This window comes from Oncorhynchus clarkii, chromosome 3 (genome assembly GCF_045791955.1).
Source record: "Oncorhynchus clarkii lewisi isolate Uvic-CL-2024 chromosome 3, UVic_Ocla_1.0, whole genome shotgun sequence".
NCBI classification, from domain to species: domain Eukaryota; kingdom Metazoa; phylum Chordata; class Actinopteri; order Salmoniformes; family Salmonidae; genus Oncorhynchus; species Oncorhynchus clarkii.
In genome coordinates this window covers 41575493-41597308 of record NC_092149.1, presented here as the reverse complement: position 1 = coordinate 41597308, position 21816 = coordinate 41575493, and the positions used below count along the sequence as shown (strand labels likewise).

The window sequence follows — 21816 nt, the reverse complement described above, 5'->3', positions numbered from 1 at the left end:
ATAGCATAAAGCACAAGAAAAAAATATAGTGATTTGGGACTAGCCATTGTTAGTTCAGTGTTACTGTGACACAATATACAGCATCTTTTTAAAGTTGCAATTAATGTGTACACACACGAAAAACATTGTTGACCATTTAGGCTTTAACATTTTATGACATATCTTACAGAAATACGTAGTTCTTTGTAGGATAAGAAGTCAAAGATATCGATAATTGTGCTCATTATAGCCCTAATTATTCCTTTACTAAGTATACAGGACGGGACTTTTATTCTGAAGAATTCCAAAAACCGTGACCCGGAAGTAGTTACTTATTCTTAGATGTTTCACAGCAGTGTTGTCTAGGTTTTGGTTAGCTTCTCCAATAACCAAATTTAACGGCGGTAAGTGGCGCTGGTTAGTACATTTCACTCGTATCGTAATGTAATATTTACAACACTTATTTGTTCTCATAACATGTCTTTTTGGGAGCATTTTGCTAGCTATTTTAGCTACTTGTCGTGATACATTTGCTACGCTGCTAATTAGCAAGCTAGCTGCACTATGACTAACTAGCGCATCATGACATTGTGCATTGAATGCTCTTCTAACCAGTGGTGTAAAGTACTTAAGTTAAATTACTTTAAAGTACTACTTAAATCGTTTGGCTGGTATCTGTACTTTTTAGATTTGACACATTTTACGACCCTACATTCCTTTAAAAAAAAGAAGCATTTTTTACTCGATACATTTTCCCTGACACCCATTCGTTACATTTTGAATGCTTAGTAGGACAGAGAAATCGTCAAAATCACACTTATCAGGAGAGCATCCCTGGTCATCTCTACTGCCTCTGATCTTGCGGACTCACTAAACACATGCTTCGTTTGTAAATTACCTCGGAGTGTGTCCCTAGCTATCCGTAAATTAAAACAATGTGCTATCTGTTTTGTTTATTAAAAGGAACTTGAAATTATTACTTTTGATACTTAGGTATATTTTAGCAATTACATTTACTTTTGATAAGTATATTTAACCAAATAGTTAGTTTTTTACTCAAGTAGTATGTTCCTTTAGTCATTTTCTATTAAGGTATCTTTACTTTTAATAAAGTATGACAATTGTGTACCTTTTCCACAAATGGTGCTAATTATTAAATGTGCATGTTAATTGAAAGACGTTAGTTAGTAAACCATGTTTTACACGTTTCTGCGCCAACCAGTCTAGTTTCCTAAACTCGGTCCACCTTGGGATCCCAAGGATTGCAGGTTTTGGTGTTTGCCTTAACACTACACAGCTGATACAACGCCTGATGATTAGTTTATTATTTGAATCAGTTGTGTAGTGTTATGGCACTCCTTGGGGTCCCGAGGACAGAGTTTGGGAAACCCTGCGCTAGACCCATAATAGCTGATGAACGCTCAACTCCGTTCTCTTAAATCGTGGTTAATGTTTGCTAGTAAAATGTATCAAAACTCAACTCCGCCTCGATAAGACAACGGAGTTGAGCGTTCCTCAGCTAGCCCAATAATATACTATTTAACACACCGACAGCGTCATTGCCCAAAATAGTATGCTGCATCATCTGGATATGTATGTAACAAAAGTTCAACATTCACCTTCTGCTACCATTTCTGTCAAGCCTTCCACGCATACAGTTTGACGCATACTTTCGATAAATCCAACGTATGCATCACACCGAACGCACTGCAACGGAAACGCAGTGTTTCATTGGAAATGAGTGTAATTCTGGTGTACCAAAATGCAATGACGCTGTAGGATGCGTTCGAAGCGCAACCCTATAAAGGTGTGTACTAATTTAACCTTTCATTTTTTGAAAATTATTTCTTGCTGATATATAACATATGTTTCCAAAACCGTACTGTAAATGATGCATGTTAACGTTCAGAACGAGCATCGGGGCACCCAACAAAACTCCCCCGGCCAGAAGTTACTATCATTAATAGGCGCTAAAAGCTTCTATGAATGGGCTAACCTGAGGCAAGGACCATATGTGGTGGTTAGTGGCTCAGCACTGATGGTCAGTGATGGGTATGTACCATTTGTTTTCTCCTCAGATGGGAATCTAACAAGTCAGAGCTTTGGAGAAGTAATCATGGCCACCCAGCCCTCGCAGACTCCATCCTTACGCTTTGGCCAGGTGGTCATAGGACCTCCTGGCTCAGGTAAAACCACATACTGCCGGGGGATGCAGGAGTTCTTGAGTCACTTGGGACGGAAGGTGGTTGTGGTGAACATGGACCCTGCAAATGAAGGGCTCCCATATCCCTGTGCTGTGGATATTTCAGAGCTGGTCACCCTAGATGACGTGATGGAGGGTTTGAAGCTGGGGCCCAATGGTGGACTCCTGTACTGCATGGAGTACCTGGAGGCCAATCTGGACTGGCTGGAAACCAAATTAGAGGAACATAGCGACTGTTACTTTCTGTTTGACTGTCCAGGTCAGGTGGAGCTGTACACCCACCAGAACTCGGTGAAAAACATCTTTGCTCAGCTGGCCAAGTGGAACTTCAGGGTGAGATGGTTCAGGATTCTAAGATGTTTGTGCCCATTGGTGCTGGAATGTTGTGATTCCTAGTATGAATGATTCCCCAAAATAAACACTGTGTAGTATGTCAATCCATGCATGACACATTCAGTATGATTTAGGCTAACTTAAGAAATGTATTGTTTGCCACATTGATGGAGAATTTGGGGCTTTGACAAGTAGGCCTAGCTATTTGTATTGGGTGTTTATGGGCATGTGCTTTATTAGTATTGAGTCATAGTGCCTATAGGTTGTGCTCAAATCACTGAGTGAGTTCTATTAACCTGAGCAGCGGTGCACCAGTCAATGACTCGTGACATTAACGGTCAAAATCAGTCAGGAAGGAGCTCCCTTCTCAAATCACACAGTGTGGTAAATTGTCCAGAAACGCATCTCTTTCCATGAAATATATGTTCAAATTTTCAAACTAGTTTTTATTGGGAAGGCAGATAGTGTTTTTATTAAAATCAATCACTTTTGCTTTTAATAAAAGTAGAAGCCTACTCATTACTCCACATGCTTAATCTAGCCTAGGCTTTGAACAGGGCACCTGGCTCACGCCCGGGTGGGTGCAGCATGTTTCCAAAACAAATGCATTCGCTTTTCACCCTGTGCAAACTCACCCCACCGGGATAACCTGGGCCAGTTAGTTGAATCCCTGCACTGTCTCACTAACACTCCCTCTTTAATTACTCTCAGCTGACTGCAGTGCACCTTGTGGACTCTCATTACTGCGCTGACCCAGCTAAGTTCATCTCAGTGCTGTGCACCTCCCTGTCCACTATGCTGCACGTGGAGCTACCCCACGTTAACGTCCTCTCCAAGATGGACCTCATCGAGCAGTACGGCAAACTGGGTGAGATGAGATATCCTGGGTGATTATGAATATGGGCTTTGTATGGCTATATTCCCTCAGTTTCCCTCAAGTGTTTGATTTGACAGTTTGTCTTTAGCTGTGGAACTTGTTTAATTTTTGCACTTACTCTGTCTCTGGAATAGCCTTCAACCTGGACTTCTACACAGATGTTATGGACCTGACATATCTGCTGGATCACTTGGCTGCTGACCCTTTCTTTAGGAAGTTCCTCAAACTAAATGAGAAACTTGCAGGGGTCATACAAGACTATGGCCTTGTCTCTTTTGTGCCTCTCAATGTGCAGGTGAGACTTTGCTACTACCTTTAGATGTTCACTGGTTCTTGGGCATCTGCTGTTTCTGGGTCATATTTATTATGGGACATGAAGTTCAGTACCTCCCTGTTTCAGATATTTTTCTTCTGCTTTGTGCCTACTAGTGAACACAACCACAATACTTTGTCTAAACTCATAATAAATACTGGTCCATTTTAGAAGGGGTAAGGTTAAAACACTAGTCTCAACCTGGAGGATGAAGCTTGCATTTACATTTTTTGCCACTTAACCACTGACATCCTGCACTGTGCTCTATCTCCAGGACAGGGAGAGCATGACGCAGGTTCTGCGGACTGTGGACAAGGCCAACGGCTACTGCTTCGGCAACCTGGAGGAGAGGAACCTGCAAGCAATGATGTCAGCCGCTGTGGGAGCAGACTTCCAGTTCACCGCGTATCCTTTACTCACAGCTGCAATATTGATTTATGTGTTTGTTATTAAACCAGTCTATTCCACATGCTCAACCTATGAAACAAAGCCAGTTTAAATGTAAGTGTTAAAGGCCAGGTTCAGTCCAAAACTAGATTTTCCTGTGTGTTATTTATAAATAGATATACAGTACCAGTCAAAAGTTTGGACACCTACTCATTCAAGGGTTTTTCTTTATTTTTACTATTTTCTGCATTGTAGAATAATAGTGAAGACATCAAAACAATGAAATAACACCATGTGGAATCATGTAGTAACCAAAAAAGTGTTAAACAAATCAATATCTTTCATTTTTGAGATTCTTCAAAGTAGCCACCTTGATGACAGCTTTGCACACTCTTGGTATTCTCTCAAACAGCTTCAAAATTTAAGATTTTGGTTCCAACTGCCGTGTCTTTGTGATGGAATAGGAGGTATGATGGTGTGGGGGTGCTTTGCTGGTGACACTGTCAGTGATTTATTTAGAATTAAAGGCACACTTAAACAGCATTCTGCAGCAATATGCCATCCTATTTGGTTTGCGCTTAGTGGGACTATCATTTGTTTTTCAACAGGACAATGACCCAAAACGCACCTCCAGGCAGTGTAAGGACTATTTGATCAAGAAGGAGAGTGATGGAGTGTTGCATCAGATGACCTGGCCTCCACAATCACCTGACCGCAACCCAATTGAGATGGTTTGGGATGAGTTGGACCGCAGAGTGAAGGAAAAGCAGCCAACAAGTGCTCCTTATATGTGGGAACTCCTTCAACACGGTTTGAAAAGCATTCCCCAAGAAGCTGGTTGAGAGAATGCTAAGACTGTGCAAAGGGTGGCTACGTTAAATATTTTGATTTGTTTAACACTTTTTTTGGTTACTACACAATTCCATATGTGTTCTTTCATAGTTTTGATGTCTTCACTATTATTCTACAATGTAGAAAATAGTTAAAATAAAGAAAAACCCTTAGGTTTGTCTAAACTTTTGACTGGTACTGTGTCGTGTCTTTGGCATCATTAAAGGTGAGACTGTTATTTTATCAAATCAATTCTCAATAATTATTATTACCTGATTTAAACTAATCTTGTAAATTTAATTAACAAGGATGTCGGTGCACGACATCTGGTTATCTGCACGAACCCAGCCTAAACCATGAATCATCCATACACCAGTTGGCTTAATCATTTATTTATTAACTAACTAAATAATCACAGAAATGCATAAACAAATAAACAATAGATATTGGTTACTAACAAGGATAGGAAAGTCCCTATTGGGCTAAGCAAAAACAGTTTGGTTATAACACAATAGATTCAGAGAAGAGAATGGGTTTTGGGAAGGAAGGCTAAGGAACATTGGTCTTTATCGGACCTGGGAAGCTATTCTCACATAAATACATATGCTACTAACAATCGTTCATTCGGAAAAGCAATGCATTGTATTTACATGAAGTTGGTTATGGTTTGTCCTGTCCTTTGTGGAATCTTGTTGTGTGGTCATGTGGTCTGAGAGGTTCATCTCACTCTGGAGATTCGTCCATGTCGGTCAGTGTTCTCGTACTAGATTTGCGCATATGTTCAGCTGCAGTCTGATATATGCTGGTTTAGTATGCACTTCTTTAGGTGATCAATAGTTCAGAGTTCATACCATTTCATGTGTGGCGCAAGCTCTCATGTTTCCTGGCCTGTAGGGTTGAAATTAAAATGCGCCCTTTTTAAACATGAGGACAAATCCTTCCGTTATTTGGAACTCCGTTGACTTTGGGTAACGGACTTTTATAGAAATGTAGAAAAGGGGTTGGTTCATCATTTCCAACCAATGCCTATTCACTTGGGCGTGGCTCCTGCCTTAGTTAAACTTGAAAGGGAAGATGATTTTCTAATTTTAAAAGTTAACAACATATTACATCATTTTGCAAATAGTTTCATCTTTACTCATTAATTTTATACAATAAGTAGATTCAAACATAACTGAGGCACCTGTATAAACAGAGTTAGGGTAATGTGGCTATATTGCCTTTCATAAGGTCACAAACATGAAACAAAACGGACCGGGTCATAGCTGGCTTCACCGACCGTTTACATATTCACCAAAATATGGATATTGTTCAGTTCTCCAATTCTGTGATGTTGTAGAAGTTCCTTTGTTCTACTGTGAAAATCTCTCCATACTGCATGGCCAGGGAGAGTCTCCATACGGAATTTATGACGTGGGGGTTAAGTTGTAAAACTCCCGCTCCCCTCCTAACAGGAGAGGGGGTTGTTCACATCTCTGCTAGCCAATTCACTGAAAGGGCTGGCGTCATGACAACTGTATTTCAATAAAATAGTTCTGGTCCATTTAAAGGTGCAAGATTTTTTATTTATTTTATTTGACCTTTATTTAACTAGGCAAGTCAGTTAAGAACATATTCTTATTTTCAATGACTGCCTAGGAACGGTGGGTTAGCTGCCTTGTTCAGGGGCAGAATGACAGATTTTCACCTTGTCAGCTCGGGGGATCCAATCTTGCAACCCTACAGTTAACTAGTCCAACGCAATAACGACCTGCCTCTCTCGTTGCACTCCACAAGGAGACTGCTTGTTACGCGAATGCAGTAAGCCAAGGTAAGTTGCTAGCTAGCATTAAACTTATCTTATAAAAAACAATCAATCATAATCACTAGTTAACTACACATGGTTGATGATATTACTAGATATTATCTAGCGTGTCCTGCGTTGCATATAATCTGACTGAGCATGTATCTGACTGAGCGGTGGTAGGCAGAAGCAGGCGTGTAAACATTCATTCAAACCGCACTTTCGTGCATTTTGCCAGCAGCTCTTCGTTGTGCGTCAAGCATTGCGCTGTTTATGACTTCAAGCCTATCAACTCCTGAGATGAGGCTGGTGTAACCGAAGTGAAATGGCTAGCTAGTTAGCGTGCGCTAACTAGAGGGATGGAAGCTATACTGTTTCACTGGCAATATTAAAGTGCCTATAAGAACATCCAATAGTCAAAGGTTAATGAAATACAAATTATATAGAGGGAAATAGTCCTATAATAACTACAACCTAAAACTTCTTACCTGGGAATATTGAAGACTCATGTTAAAAGCTCCAAAAGCTCCACCAGCTCTCATATGTTCTCATGTTCTGAGCAAGGAACTTAAACGTTAGCTTTCTTACATAGCACATATTGCACTTTTACCTTCTCCAACACTTTGTTTTTGCATTATTTAAACCAAATTGAACATGTTTCATTATTTACTTGAGGATAAATTGATTTTATTGATGTATTATATTAAATTAAAATAAGTGCATTCAGTATTGTTGTAATTGTCATTATTACAAATAAAATTAAAAATTGGCCGATTAATCGGTAGCGGCTTTTTTGGTCCTCCAATAATCGGTACAGGCGTTGAAAAATCATAATCGGTCGACCTCTAGTTTGGACCATGATAGTTTGTTGGTGATGTGGACACCAAGGAAAATAAAGCTCTCAACCTGCTCCACTACAGCCCCTTCGATGAGAATGGGGGCGTGCTCTGTCCTCCTCTTCCTGTTGTCCACAATCATCTCCTTTGTCTTGATCACGTTGAGGGAGAGGTGGTTGTCCTGGCACCACACGGCCAGGTCTCATCCTGTAGGGAGGAGGTCAGTCTCATCGTTGTCGGTGATCAGGCCTACCACTGTTGTGTCATCGGCAAACTTAATGATGGTGTTGGAGTCGTGCCTGGCCAAGCAGTCATGAGTGAACAGGGAGTACAGGAGGGGACTGAGCACGCACCCCTGAGGGGCCCTTGTGTTGAGGATAAGCATGGTGTATGTGTTGTTACTTACCCTTACCACCTGGGGGCAGCCTGTCAGGAAGTTAGGGATCCAGTTGCAGAGGGAGGTGTTTAGTCCCAGGGTCCTTAGCTTAGTGATGAGCTTTGGTGTTGAACGCTGAGCTGTAGTAAATGAATAGAATTCTCACATAAAGTGGCAAGAAAAAGTATGTGAACCCTTTGGAAATACATGGATTTCTGCATAAATTGGTCATCAAATTTTATCTGATCTTCATCTAGGTCACAACAATAGACAAACAGTCTGCTTAAACTAATAACACACAAACAACTATATGTTTTTATTGAACACACCGTGTAAACATTCACAGTGCAAGGTTGATAAAGTATGTGAACACTTGGATTTAATAACTGGTTGACCCTCCTTTGGCAGCAATAACCTCTTCTGTAGTTGCGGATCAGACCTGCACAATGGTCTGTTTCAGTTCAGCACTATTCTTGTGATGTCTGGTGTGAACTGTTCTCTTGAGGCATCTCAACTCGAGTTGAGGTCAGGACTCTGCCTGGGCCACTCCAGAAGTTTTATTTTCTTCTGTTGAAGCCATTTTGTTGTTGATTTACTTCTGTGTTTTGGGTCGTTGTCCTGTTGTATCACTTAACTTCTGTTGAGCTTCAATTGGTGGACAGAAAGCCTAACAGTCTCCTGCAAAATATCTTGATAAACTTGGGAATTCATTTTTCCGTCGACGATAGCAAGCTGTCCAGGCACTCAGGCAGCAAAGCAGCCCCAAACCATGAAGCTCCTGCCACCATACTTTACAGTTGGGATGAGGTTTTGATGTTGGTGTGCTGTGCCTATTTTTTTTTCCTCACATAATGTTGTGTGTTTCTTCCAAACAACTCACATTTATTTTCATCTGTCCACAGAATATTGAACACCATTATTGTTTAGTGTTTTACGTATCGTAGTATCGTCAACAGAGATGTTAGCATGTTCCAGAGCATGTTAGCATATTTCTGTAAGTCTTTAGCTGACACTTCTTTACCTCATTGAGTGTTCTGCGCTGTGCTCTTGCAGTCATCTTTGCAGGGCGGCCACTCATAGGGAGAGTAACAATTTGTCTTTCCATGGACTGATGAACATCAAGGCTTTTAGAGATAATTTTCTAACCCTTTCCAGGTTTATGCAAGTCAACAATTCTCAATCTTAGGTCTTCTCTTTTGTTCGAGGCATGGTTCACGTCAGGCAATGCTTCTTGTGAAAAGCAAACTCAAATTTTGAAAGTGTTTTCTGTAGGGCAAGGCAGCTCTAACCAACATCTCCAATCTCGTCTCATTGATTAGACTCCAGGTTAGCTGCCTCCTGGCTCCAATTAGCTTTTGCAGAAGTCTATACTTTTTCCAACCTACACTGTGAATGTTTAAATTATGTTTTAAATAAAGACAAGAAAAATATAATACTTTTTGTGTTATTACTTTAAGCACACTGAGTTTGTCTATTGATGTGACTTAGATGAAGATCAGATCAAGTTTGATGACAAATTTATGCAGAAATCCAGGTAATTCCAACGTGTTCACATACTTTTTCTTGCCACTAGGTGTTCCTTTTGTCCAGGTGGGAAAGGGCATTGTGGAGTGCAATAGAGACTGCATCATCTGTGGATCTGTTGGGGTGGTATGCAAATTGGAGTGGGTCTAGGGTTTCTGGGATAATGGTGAGCCATGACCAGCCTTTCAAAGCACTTCATGGCTACAGATGTGAGTGCTACGGGTCGGTAGTCATTTAGGCAGGTTACCTTAGTGTTTTTTGGCACAGGGACTATGGTGGTCTGCTTGAAACGTTGGTATTACAGACTCAGTCAGGGACAGGTTGAAGATGTCAGTGAAGACACTTGCCAGTTGGTCAGCGCATGCTCGGAGTACACATTCTGGTAATCTGTCTTTCCCTGAGGCCTTGTGAATGTTTACCTGTTTAAAGGTCTTACTCACATCGGCTACGGCGAGCGTGATCACTGTTGTCCGGAACAGCTGATTCTCTGATATATGTTTGTGTTACTTGCCTCGAAGCAAGCATAGAAGTAATTTAGCTTGTCTGGTATGGTCGTGTGACTGGGCAGCTCGCAGCTGTGCTTCCCTTTGTAGTCTGTAATAGTTTGCAAGCCCTGCCACATAAAGCGTTGGAGCCGGTGTATTACGATTCAATCTTCGTCCTGTATTGAAGCTTTGCCTGTTTGATCGTTCGTCGGAGGGCATAGTGGTATTTCTTATAAGCTTCCGGGTTTGACCCGCTCCTTGAAAGCGGCAGCCCTACCCTTTAGCTCATTGTGGATGTTGCCTGTAATCGATGGCATACCTCTCAATGCCATCAATGTCATCGAAGGAATCCTGGAACATATTCCAGTCTGTGCTAGCAAAACAGTCCCGTAGCTTAGCATCTGCTTCATCTGACCACTTTTTTATTGACTGCTTTCTGCTTTAGTTTTTGCTTGTAAGCAGGAGGATAGAATTATGGTCAGATTTGCCAAATGGAGGGCGAGGGAGAGCTATATACGCGTCTCTGTGTGGAGTAAAGGTGGTCAAGAGATACTTTCCCTCTGATTTCACATTTAACCTGCTGATAGAAATTAGGTCAAACGGATTTAAATTTCTCTGGATTAAAGTCCCCGGCTACTAGGAGCGCGAGCTGCGTGTAAAACCCGCCGCCTGTATGTTCTTCATGTCGTCATTCAGCCACAACTCGGTGAAACATAAGATATTAAAGTTTTAAATGTCCCATTGGTAGGATATACGTGCTCGTAGTTCGTCTATTATATTATCCAATGATTGGCTAATAGGACCGATGGTGAAGGCAGATTACTCACTCGCCGTCAGATCCTTCGAAGGCACACAGACCTACATCCCTGATATTTCTGTCTCTTTCTCCTGTGAATGACTGGGATGAGGGCCTTGTCGGATGTCTGGAATAAATCCTTCCCGTCTGACTCGTTAAAGAAAAAATCTTCTAGTACGGGGTGAGTAATCGTTGTCCTGATATCTGGAGGCTCTTTTCGGTCATAAGAGACTGTGGTAGAAACATTATGTACAAAACAAGTTACAAATAACGTGAAAAAACACATAATAGCACAATTGGTTTGGGGACCGAGAATTGGTTAGGGGACCGGGAATTATCACTTAAATAGACCAACAAGAGTTCCAAACCCCTTTGCCAATAACAGCTAGTTTTCCATTTTCCCCTCCCCACTCAGACCATTCCCAGACTGTCCTAGCAAAATTCTTGCTTGAGAAATTGATCTTTGCTAAGAAGCTATTTTTGTTTGTTTTTATTTAAAATGGTCAAGAAGAATCTGTAAGATACTTAATTGTTACCCAAAAATGATTTGATATTGAGATAAAAACTGCTGCATTTCGACTTTTTTTCTAAAGCAGTCTCAGCAAGAGGTGACAATTATTTGAGTTTGAATATTGTGTTCTGCTGTAAACAGATCTGCCTGTATAGTGCTTCTTAACAGCCTAGTGGTTAGAGAGTTGGAAGTTCAAACCCCCGAGCTGACAAGGTACAAATCTGTCGTTCTGCCCCTGAACAGGCAGTTAACCCACTGTTCCTAGGCCGTCATTGAAAATAAGAATTTGTTCTTAACTGACTTGCCTAGTTAAATAAAGGTAAAATATATATATATTTTTTTAAACATAGATGACTGGTCAACACGCCTAAGCATTTCACTGTTGGTCGACACCTGTTGTTTATGGTGCATGTGACGAGTAGCATTTTGATTAGATTTTCTTTAATTTGACCCCTAGAACTCTAGGAGTGCAAGAGAGGTATGTTGAAGATGGTGAAAAGACCGTGGAGGAGGAGGTGATGGATCTGTAAAACAACAGACACCCATCAATGGATGCTGCTGACCTCGATGTTGCTTGCACTGGACCAGCAAAGGACCGACAGTACAACATTTGTTCCGTGGAATTGGAGTGTCAAATGCACCAAATGCTATTCTTCTTTCACTCTTTGACTGAACACGTAAATAACTTTTATCTTGATATGGCTGCCTCTGGTTATATAGAGAGGAGAGAAGGGTGGAGAAAGGGTTAGAAGCATCAGTCTGCAAATATAATCCAAATCAACTGCTTCTTACCACACAATCCAAGAATTGGATCAATCTGGGTTAAGAGTTTGAATTGATATATCCTTGGCTTTGTGGCTGGTTTATAATGCTAGTGTTAGTACAGACTACAGTGTGTTGTTTAGTTGGATGCAAATGTTGATCTCTTATTCTGCCAGTGAAAAAGATGGCCAAATCCAGGAGCTCTGGACTACAGATAATTATTTACATATTGAAATGAGAAATACCCTGGTGTGGGGCAGTTTGGTCAGCCCTTCAGTCTATAAGGTGTGTACATTGGGTATGAATCCCTTTGCAGATCAGCAAAATCAACTGTTAAATGTGTTTTTTACATTTCATGAATAAAGTTTGTGAAGAGTTGGTCTTACATGCATGTACAGATGTGCCCTCTTGTGTTTGTGTGGACCTATAGTGTATTAGGTGCAGACCAGCAGAGGGTGAGGTAGACTATCTCAAACTGAGCATCATCATCTCCCTATCTACCCCAGACCTGTGACACATTTAGATTAGGAAGAGGCAGAGAGGGAGAATTCAGAGTGGAGCTTTAGTCAGATCAGCAGCTTAGGTACTGGTACCCTGGTGCAGCAGTTCCCTTAATTTCTCTCCAGAATTTATTCAGGTAACTTTTGTTCTCCGTAGGTGGCAGCTGATAGCTAACAGAAAGAAGCTCGCAGGCGGATTAAAACAATAGACGTGTGCAAAATAGTAGGCAAGATTCCTAACCAAACCTGATTTAGATGCTCGCTTTAACGATGTAAAATGATACACAGAGGTTTAAAATACACACACAAAATATACACTTATGTAAAATGATACAGAGGTTTAAAATATACACACAATATACACTGAACGTGGATATGTTTTATCCATGGATAATTGCTTTCTTGTAAACTGTTATTCCCTGTAAAACCAAGAACATTGGCAGTATATTGGCTGTCAAAACTAACCCTACTTAAAGAATCATCAATAAGTGCATCAATGACGTCTTCCCCACAGTGACTGTACGTACATACCCCAACCAGAAGCCATGGATTACAGGCAACATCCGCACTGAGCTAAAGGGTAGAGCTGCCGCTTTCAATGAGTGGGACTCTAACCCAAACTCTTATAAGAAATCCCGCTATGCCCTCCGACGAACCATCAAACAGGCAAAGAGTCAATACGGGACTAAGATTGAATCGTACTACGCTGGTTCTGACGCTCGTCGGATGTGGCAGGGCTTGCAAATTATTACGGACTATAAAGGGAAGCACAGCTGCGAGCTGCCCAGTGACAAAAGCCTAACAGACAAGCTAAATAACTTCTATGCTCGCTTCGAGGCAAGCAACACTGAAGCATGCATGAGAGCATTAGCTGTTCCGGATGACTGTGTGATCACACTCTGTAGCCGATGTAGGACCTTTAAACAGGTCAACATTCAGACAGATCACCAGGGCGTGTACTGATCAACTGGCAAGTGTCTTGACTGACATTTTCAACTTGTCCCTGATTGAGTCTGTAATACCAACATGTTTCAAGCAGACCACCATAGTCTCTGTGCCCAAAAATACCAAGGTAACCTGCCTGAATGACTACCGACCCTTAGCACTCACGTCTGTAGCCATGAAGTGCTTTGAAAGGCTCACAACACCATTATCCCAGAAACCCTAGACCCACTCCAATTTGCATACCTCCCCCAACAGATCCACAGATTATGCAATCTCTATTGCACTCCACACTGCCCTTTCCCACCTGGACAAAAGAATCACCTGCGTGATAATGCTATTCATTGACTATAGCTCAGCGTTCAACACCATAGTGCCCTCCAAGCTCATCACCAAGTAAGGACCCCGGGACTAAACACCTCCCTCTGCAACTGGATCCTGGACTTCCTGACGGGCTGCCCCAGGTGGTAAGGGTAGGTAACAACACATCCGCCACTCTGATCCACAACATGGGGGCCCCTCAGGGGTGGGTGCTCAGTCCCCTCCTGTACTCCCTCTTCACCCATGACTGCATGGCCAAGCACCGTCATTAAGTTTGCCGACAACAACAGTGGTAGGCCTGATCACCGACAACGATGAGACAGCCTATAGGGAGGAGGACAGAGACCTGGCAGTGTGGTTCCAGGATAACAACCTCTCCCTCAACTTGATCAAGACAAAGGAGCTGATTGTGGACAACAGGAAAAGGAGGACCGAGCACGTCCCCATTCTCATCTGCGGGCTGTAGTGGAGCATGTTGAGAGCGTCAAGTTCCTTGGTGTCCACATCACCAACAAACTATCATGATCCAAACACACCAAGTCAGTTGTGAAGAGGGCACGACAACGCCTATTCCCCCTCAGAAGACTGAAAAGATTTGGCATGGGTCTTCAGATCCTCAAGTTATACAGCTGCACCATCGAGAGCATTCTGACTGGTTGGATGACCGCCTGGTATGGCAACTGCTTGCCGTCCGACTGCAGGCACTAGAGGGTAGTGCATTTGGCCCAATACATCACTTGGGCCGAACTTCCTGCCATCCAGGACCTCAATACCAGGCGGTGTCAGAGGAGGGCCCTAAAAATTGTCAAAGACTCTAGCCACCCTAGTCATGCTGTTCTCTCTGCTACCGCACGGCAAGCAGTACCGGAGCGCCAAGTCTAGGTCCAAAAGGCTTCTTAACAGCTTCTAACCCCAAGTTATAAGACTCCTGAAAAGCTCATCAAATTGTTTCCCGGACTATTTGCATTGCCACCATTTTTATGCTGCTACTCTGTTTATTGTCCTTGCATAGTCACTTTACCTACATGTACATATTACCTCAACTAACATTGACATTGATTCTGTACCGGTGCCCTCTTTATATAGCCTCGCTACTGTTATATTAGTGTTGCTCCTTAATAGTTTTTTTTTGTTTAAATTTCAGTTTATTTTAGTAAATTCTTCAACACTTTTTCTTAGCTGCATTCTTGGTTAAGGGTGTGTAAAGTAAGCATTTCACTGTAAGGTCTACACCTGTTGTATTTGGTGCCTGTGACTAATAACATTTGAATTGATTAAAAAACATGGCTGGTGAAGGAGACTGGGCCAAGCATAACTGGTCTAATGTGACATACCTTATTTACAGTATTATGTATACTGAACAAAACAATTTCAAAGATTTTACTGAGTTACATATATGGAAATCAGTCAATTCAAATAAATCCATTAGGCCCTAATCTATGGATTTCACATGACTGGGCAGGGGCGCAGCCATGGGTGGGCCTGCCCACACACTTGGGAGCCATGCCCACCCACTGGGAAGCCAGGCCCACCCACTGGAAAGCCAGGCTTAGCCAATCAGAATTCGTTTTTTCCCCCCCCACGAAGGGGCTTTATTACAGACATAAATACTCCTCAGTTGCATCAGCTCTCCGGGTGGCTGGTCTCAGACGATCCCCGTAGGTGAAGAAGCCGGATGTGGTGGTCCTGGGTTGGCGTGGTTACACTTGGTCTTCGGTTGTGAGGCCGGTTTAAGGTACTGCCAAATTCTCTAAAACGATGTTGGAGGCGGCTTATGGTAGAGAACTGTACATTAAATTATCTGGCAACAGCTCTGGTGGATATTCCTGCAGTCAGCATGCCAATTGCACGCTCTTTCAAAACTTGAGACATCTGTGTTGTGACAACTGCACATTTTAGAGTGGCCTTTAATTGTCCTCATCACAAAGAGCTCCCGTGTAATGACCATGCTGTTTAATCAGTTTCTTGATAGGCCACACCTGTGAAGTGGTGGATTATTTTGGCAAGGGAGAAATGTTAACAGGGATGTAAACAAATTTGTGCACAACATTTGAGAGAAATAAGATTTTTGTGCATATGGAAAAATTCTGGGATCATTTATTTCAGCTCATGAAACCAACACTTTAAATGTTGCATTTATATTTTTGTTCCGTATAAATACAGTATAAATAGGACATCTAGGCTACTGTATTTGTTTTTAAGTTCCTTTCTGACCAGGAGATGGCACCAGTGTATCCAAATCCCCTTCCCTAGATTCCTTAAGAAATTATACTCCAGCTTTTACAGGTGGCCAAAAAAAAACTAAGTTTGGAGGGGTGAGGAAGCCACATTAAATGTGTTTCTGCACAACTGGCCCTGTGTCTGTTCTCTGGGATGGGAAGGCCCTGCAGGTCTTCCAAAGCAACAAAAACTCCTGCCTGTTCCCTTATGTATATACAGTATAGTGGCTTTGAGAGAACAGGGACAATTCTTTCCATCTCTTCTCCGAGACCGTTTGTCCTTAGTGAACGGTCCAAATCCTTCCAGGTTTTTCCGCTATAGTTTCCTGATATTAAAAATGCCCGTTCAAGATTGATATTTAGTATGGACCTCCTAGATAGATGACTCTTCTATTATCAATTGGGGATGTAGGCGCTGACACAGATGTTTCTAACACTGGAAAAATTATTGCGGCCTTGAAAGGCCGTATCCCGACTGCCATTATAACCAAATCAAATGTTATTTGTAACATGCGTCGAATACAACGGTGAAATGCTTACTTACAAGCCCTTAACCAACAATGCATTTTTTAGAAAAATACAACAAAAAGATAAATAAAAGTAACAAAAAATTAAGGACCAGCAGTAAAATTACAATAGTGAGGCTATATAGAGGGGGTACCGGTACAGAGTCAATGTGCAGGGGAACCGGTTAGTCGAGGTAATAAGTACATGTAGGTAGAGTTATAAAAGTGACTATGCAAAGATGATAACAGAGAGTAGCAGCAGCGTAAAGGAGGGGAGGGGGGCAGTGTAAATAGTATAGTTAGCCATTTGATTAGATGTGTAGGAGTCTTATGGCATGGGGGTAGAAGCTGTTTAGAAGCCTCTTGGACCTAGACTTGGCGCTCCAGTACCGCTTGCGGTGCGGTAGCAGAGAGGACAGTCTATGACTAGGTTGTCTGGAGTCTTGACAATTTTTTTGGCCTTCCTCTGACACTGCCTGGTATAGAGGTCCTGGATGGCAGGAAGATTGGCCCCAGTGATGTACTGGGCCGTAAGCACTACCCTGTGTAGTGCCTTGTGGTCGGAGGCGGAGCAGTTGCCATACCCGGCAATGATGCAACCTGTCAGGATGCTCTCGATGGTGCAGCTGTAGAAACTTTTGAGGATCTGAGGACCCATGCCAAATCTTTTCAATCTCCTGAGGGGGAATAGGTTTGGTCGTGCCCTCTTCACGACTGTCTTGGTGTGCTTGGACCATGTTAGTTTGTTGGTGATGTGGACGCCAAGGAACTTGAAGCTCTCAACCTGCTTCACTATAGACCCGTCGATGACAATGGGGGCGTTCTCCTTTTCCTGTAGTCCACAATCATCTCTTTTGTCTTGTTCACGTTGAGGGAGAGGTTGTTGTCGTTGTACCACACGGTCAGGTCTCTGACCTCCTCCCTATAGGCTGTATTGTCGTTGTCGGTGATCAGGCCTACCACTGTTGTGTCATCAGCAAACTTAATGATGGTGTTGGAGTCGTGCCTGGCCATGCAGTCATGAGTGAAAAGGGAGTACATGAGGGGACTGAGCACACACCCCTGAGGGTCCCCCATGTTGAGGATCAGCGTGGCGGATGTGTTGTTACCTACCCTTACCACCTGGGGGCGGCCCGTCTGGAAGTCCAGGATCCAGTTGCAGAGGGAGAGGTTTAGTCCCAAGGTCCTTAGCTTAGTGATGAGCTTTGAGGGCACTATGGTGTTGAACGCTGAGCTGTAGTCAATGAATAGCATTCTCACGTAGGTGTTCCTTTTGTCCATGTGGGAAAGGGCAGTGTGGAGTGCAATGTAGACTGCATCATCTGTGGATATGTTGGGGCGGTGTGCAAATTGGAGTGAGTCTAGGGTTTCTGGGATGATGGTGTTGATGTGAGCCATGACCAGCCTTTCAAAGCACTTCATGGCTACAGATGTGAGCCTACAGGTCGGGTAATCATTTAGGCAGGTTACCTTAGTGTTCTTGGGCACAGGGACTATGGTGGTCTGCTTGAAACATGTTGGCTTTACAGACTCAGTCAGGGACAGGTTGAAAATGTCAGTGAAATCACTTGCCAGTTGGTCAGCGCATGCTCGGAGTACACGTCCTGGTAATCCATCTGGCCCTGAATGTTGACCTGTTTATAAGTCTTACTCACATCGGCTACGGAGAGCGTGATCACTGTCGTCCGGGACAGCTGATGCTCTCATGCATATTTCAGTATTACTTACCTCGAAGTGAGCATAGAAGTAATTTAGCTCGTCTGGTATACAAATCTAGAAGATGTTTTATTGTCACATACACCGAATAGGTGCAGTGAAATGTGTTGTTTTACAGGATCAGCCACAGTAGTACGCCAACCCTGGAACAAATTAGGGTTAAGTGCCTTGCTCAAGGGCACATTGGCAGATTTAGTTTTAGAGTACTGGGCAAAGTACCATCATTCTTGAAGAGTGTGTTGTCGATGTGCTCTTGTCTGTGAAAGGGTTACTGTTAAATTCCACACTCCTCAAAAAGGCTCATTGCTCCCCGTCCTCTGTCATCTCAGTGAGAGGAATTAGTCGGGCGACTGGCCGTATATATGTCCGGTTCTTTACCTGGATCTCCACTGATCTAACACGACCATCGGTCCCAGGCATGATATTAGTGATACGGCCCACTGGCCAGGAGGCTTGAGGCAGCTGATGGTCCACAATCATTATTACTTAGCCAGTTTCCAGACTGGCCATTTCTCTCTACCATTTCCCTGTGCTGTAGGCTTGGTAGGTAATCCCGAATGAATCGGACCCAGAAATGGTCAGCCAAGATCTGGCTGTGTCGCCTCCGGCCTCTGCCAACGAGGTTGGTATCAGCATACATGACTTGAGGAAGTGATGCATCTCGGCTTCCCATCAAGAGCATGGCTTGGAAGGCTTCCTCGAACCTGGCTTCTCATGCCTTGAAGTTTGTGCCCCTGTCAGCCAGGATCTCGTAGGGTTTCCCCCGTCGGGAGATAAACCGCCGCAGGGCCATGAGGAAGGCTTCAGTATCTAAACTCTCCAGTAGGTCCAGGTGGACACATCTAGTTGTCAAACACTTGAATAGAATGCCCCAGCGCTTTTCCACTCGACGACTTAGCTTGGTCGTCAAGGGGCCAAAGCAATCTACTCCTGTTGACCAGAAGGGTGGTTTGAAGAGGCGCAAGTGAGCAGGGGGTAAATCTGCCATTTTGGGCACAGTGGCTCCGGCCCGCCATCTCTGACATTCCACACAGGCGTATTGATTGCTTACGAATGGCTCCTCGTCCTCCAAGTATCCAGTGCTGAGGCTACTAGCAGTTTCATAATGTTGGCTCCCTCTTCGGGTTGCGTGAAGGATAAACCTAGGACTGCTGATGAGCTCACTGTGGCCTCATTGGGCCTGTCCCCTACTGTCCCAGACCCTCCATTGGTGGCAGCCGGAATTGGATGAGAGCCCTCCCACCACATGTTTGATGACTGGCCTGGCCCAGGCCATGGACGAGAGGAACAATTTGCTGTGGTTGGTAATTGGCGGAAAGGCGAAGGAGTGATGCTTTGTCTAGATAAAGGAGGATTGCTAACTTGTGTCACTGGCATAGAGGGCGTTGGCGGAGTGGCCTGTCCCCCGTTCTCCGTGTTGGCTGTTGACCTTGGAGCCTCCGGGGACTGTGTGCCATGCTGTACCAGAGGAGCAGATTGGGAAAGAAAGGCAGACAGGTCAGGTCCATGTGGAAGGGTGGTCAGGTCAACTCCCTGTTCGTTCCTCTCCAGGAAGGATGAGAACATTCGTGCCTCCTCCAATTCCCTTCTTGCTCGGCGGTGCCGTCGCTGCTGTGCCAGGTCCTTGGCAATGAATTCTCGTTCCTGTAGAGCTCTATGGGCCCGCACATCCAATAGTAGGTGACATTGTTCGTCAGCCTGTTGTTCCTCCTTAATCTGACGCTCAATTTACTCCAACGCTAGTAGTTTCATCCTCTCTCGTAGGACAGTGGTCTGTGAATCGCTGAGGGCTAGTGCCATGGCCACTTCCAAAGGGGTATCCACTGGTCGAACTCTCACTCTGTCTAGAGTGCCACAACAATTTCCCTTTAGTTAAGGGGTGAGCGGAGCCTGCTTCAGGAAGCTGATCGACCTGTGCGGTTGGAGTTACCTCCTCCATAGGTTCTTCCTGTAGACCACATTCCCGTCCCAAAGCAGTTTCCTGTCCTTGGTGTGGGAAACTCGACGACCAAGCTAAGTCGTCGAGTGGGCCCCTTGACGACCAAGCTAAGTCGTCGAGTGGAAAAGCGCTGGGGCATTCTATTCAAGTGTTTGACAACTAGATGTGTCCACCTGGACCTACTGGAGAGTTTAGATACTGAAGCCTTCCTCATGGCCCTGCGGCGGTTTATCTCCCGACGGGGGAAACCCTACGAGATCCTGGCTGACAGGGGCACAAACTTCAAGGCATGAGAAGCCAGGTTCGAGGAAGCCTTCCAAGCCATGCTTCCAGGATCATCTGATGGACCAAAAAATCTCATTCAAATTTAACCGTCCAGGAGCTCCTCATTTTGGAGGAACATGGGAGCGAGAGAAATCTGTAAAGACGGCCTTACGAGTCATCCTGGGGGACCAAACTGTCACTGAAACGGTCTTGCGGACCGTCCTGATAGAGGTGGAAGGGATACTGAACTCCAACCCTTTGGGATATCTCTCTGCAGACATCGCTGACCCCGATCCCGTTACACCAAATATGCTCTTGATGGGAAGCCGAGATGCATCACTTCCTCAAGTCATGTATGCTGATACCAACCTCGTTGGCAGAGGCCGGAGGCGACACAGCCAGATCTTGGCTGACCATTTCTGGGTCCGATTCATTCGGGATTACCTACCAAGCCTACAGCACAGGGAAATGGTAGAGAGAAATGGCCAGTCTGGAAACTGGCTAAGTAATAATGATTGTGGACCATCAGCTGCCTCAAGCCTCCTGGCCAGTGGGCCGTATCACTAATATCATGCCTGGGACCGATGGTCGTGTTAGATCAGTGGAGATCCAGGTAAAGAACCGGACATATATACGGCCAGTCGCCCGACTAATTCCTCTCACTGAGATGACAGAGGACGGGGAGCAATGAGCCTTTTTGAGGAGTGTGGAATTTAACAGTAACCCTTTCACAGACAAGAGCACATCGACAACACACTCTTCATGAATGATGGTACTTTGCCCAGTACTCTAAAACTAAATCTGCCAATGTGCCCTTGAGCAAGGCACTTAACCCTAATTTGTTCCAGGGTTGGCGTACTACTGTGGCTGATCCTGTAAAACAACACATTTCACTGCACCTATTCGGTGTATGTGACAATAAAACATCTTCTAGATTTGTATACCAGACGAGCTAAATTACTTCTATGCTCACTTCGAGGTAAGTAATACTGAAATATGCATGAGAGCATCAGCTGTCCCGGACGACAGTGATCACGCTCTCCGTAGCCGATGTGAGTAAGACTTATAAACAGGTCAACATTCAGGGCCAGATGGATTACCAGGACGTGTACTCCGAGCATGCGCTGACCAACTGGCAAGTGATTTCACTGACATTTTCAACCTGTCCCTGACTGAGTCTGTAAAGCCAACATGTTTCAAGCAGACCACCATAGTCCCTGTGCCCAAGAACACTAAGGTAACCTGCCTAAATGATTACCCGACCTGTAGGCTCACATCTGTAGCCATGAAGTGCTTTGAAAGGCTGGTCATGGCTCACATCAACACCATCATCCCAGAAACCCTAGACTCACTCCAATTTGCACACCGCCCCAACATATCCACAGATGATGCAGTCTACATTGCACTCCACAC

The 21816-nt window shown here is 43.9% G+C and overlaps 1 protein-coding gene across 2 annotated transcripts; it reads left to right on the top strand.

Moving 5' to 3' along the window:
- Positions 1-299: 299 nt before the first annotated feature.
- Positions 300-12391, top strand: LOC139395599 (GPN-loop GTPase 2). 2 transcript variants are annotated; one of them, XM_071142985.1, is made up of 6 exons: positions 300-396; positions 2058-2515; positions 3227-3383; positions 3527-3687; positions 3980-4110; positions 11692-12391. In XM_071142985.1, the coding sequence occupies exons 2-6, from the start codon at positions 2096-2098 to the stop codon at positions 11762-11764; spliced, it is 942 nt and encodes a 313-aa protein (XP_070999086.1). In that variant the 5' UTR covers positions 300-396; positions 2058-2095; the 3' UTR covers positions 11765-12391. The 2 variants fall into 2 exon arrangements, with proteins under 2 accessions (XP_070999086.1, XP_070999084.1); XM_071142983.1 differs by having other exon boundaries at positions 309-383.
- Positions 12392-21816: the final 9425 nt, after the last annotated feature.

Coding starts and splice junctions, on each gene's coding strand:
- LOC139395599 (XM_071142985.1), top strand. CDS start 2,096: ATGGCCACCCAGCCCTCGCAGACTCCATCCTTACGCTTTGGCCAGGTG. Junction 3,384..3,526: donor CGAGCAGTACGGCAAACTGG/GTGAGATGAGAT, acceptor TCTCTGGAATAG/CCTTCAACCTGGACTTCTAC. Junction 3,688..3,979: donor TTGTGCCTCTCAATGTGCAG/GTGAGACTTTGC, acceptor CTCTATCTCCAG/GACAGGGAGAGCATGACGCA.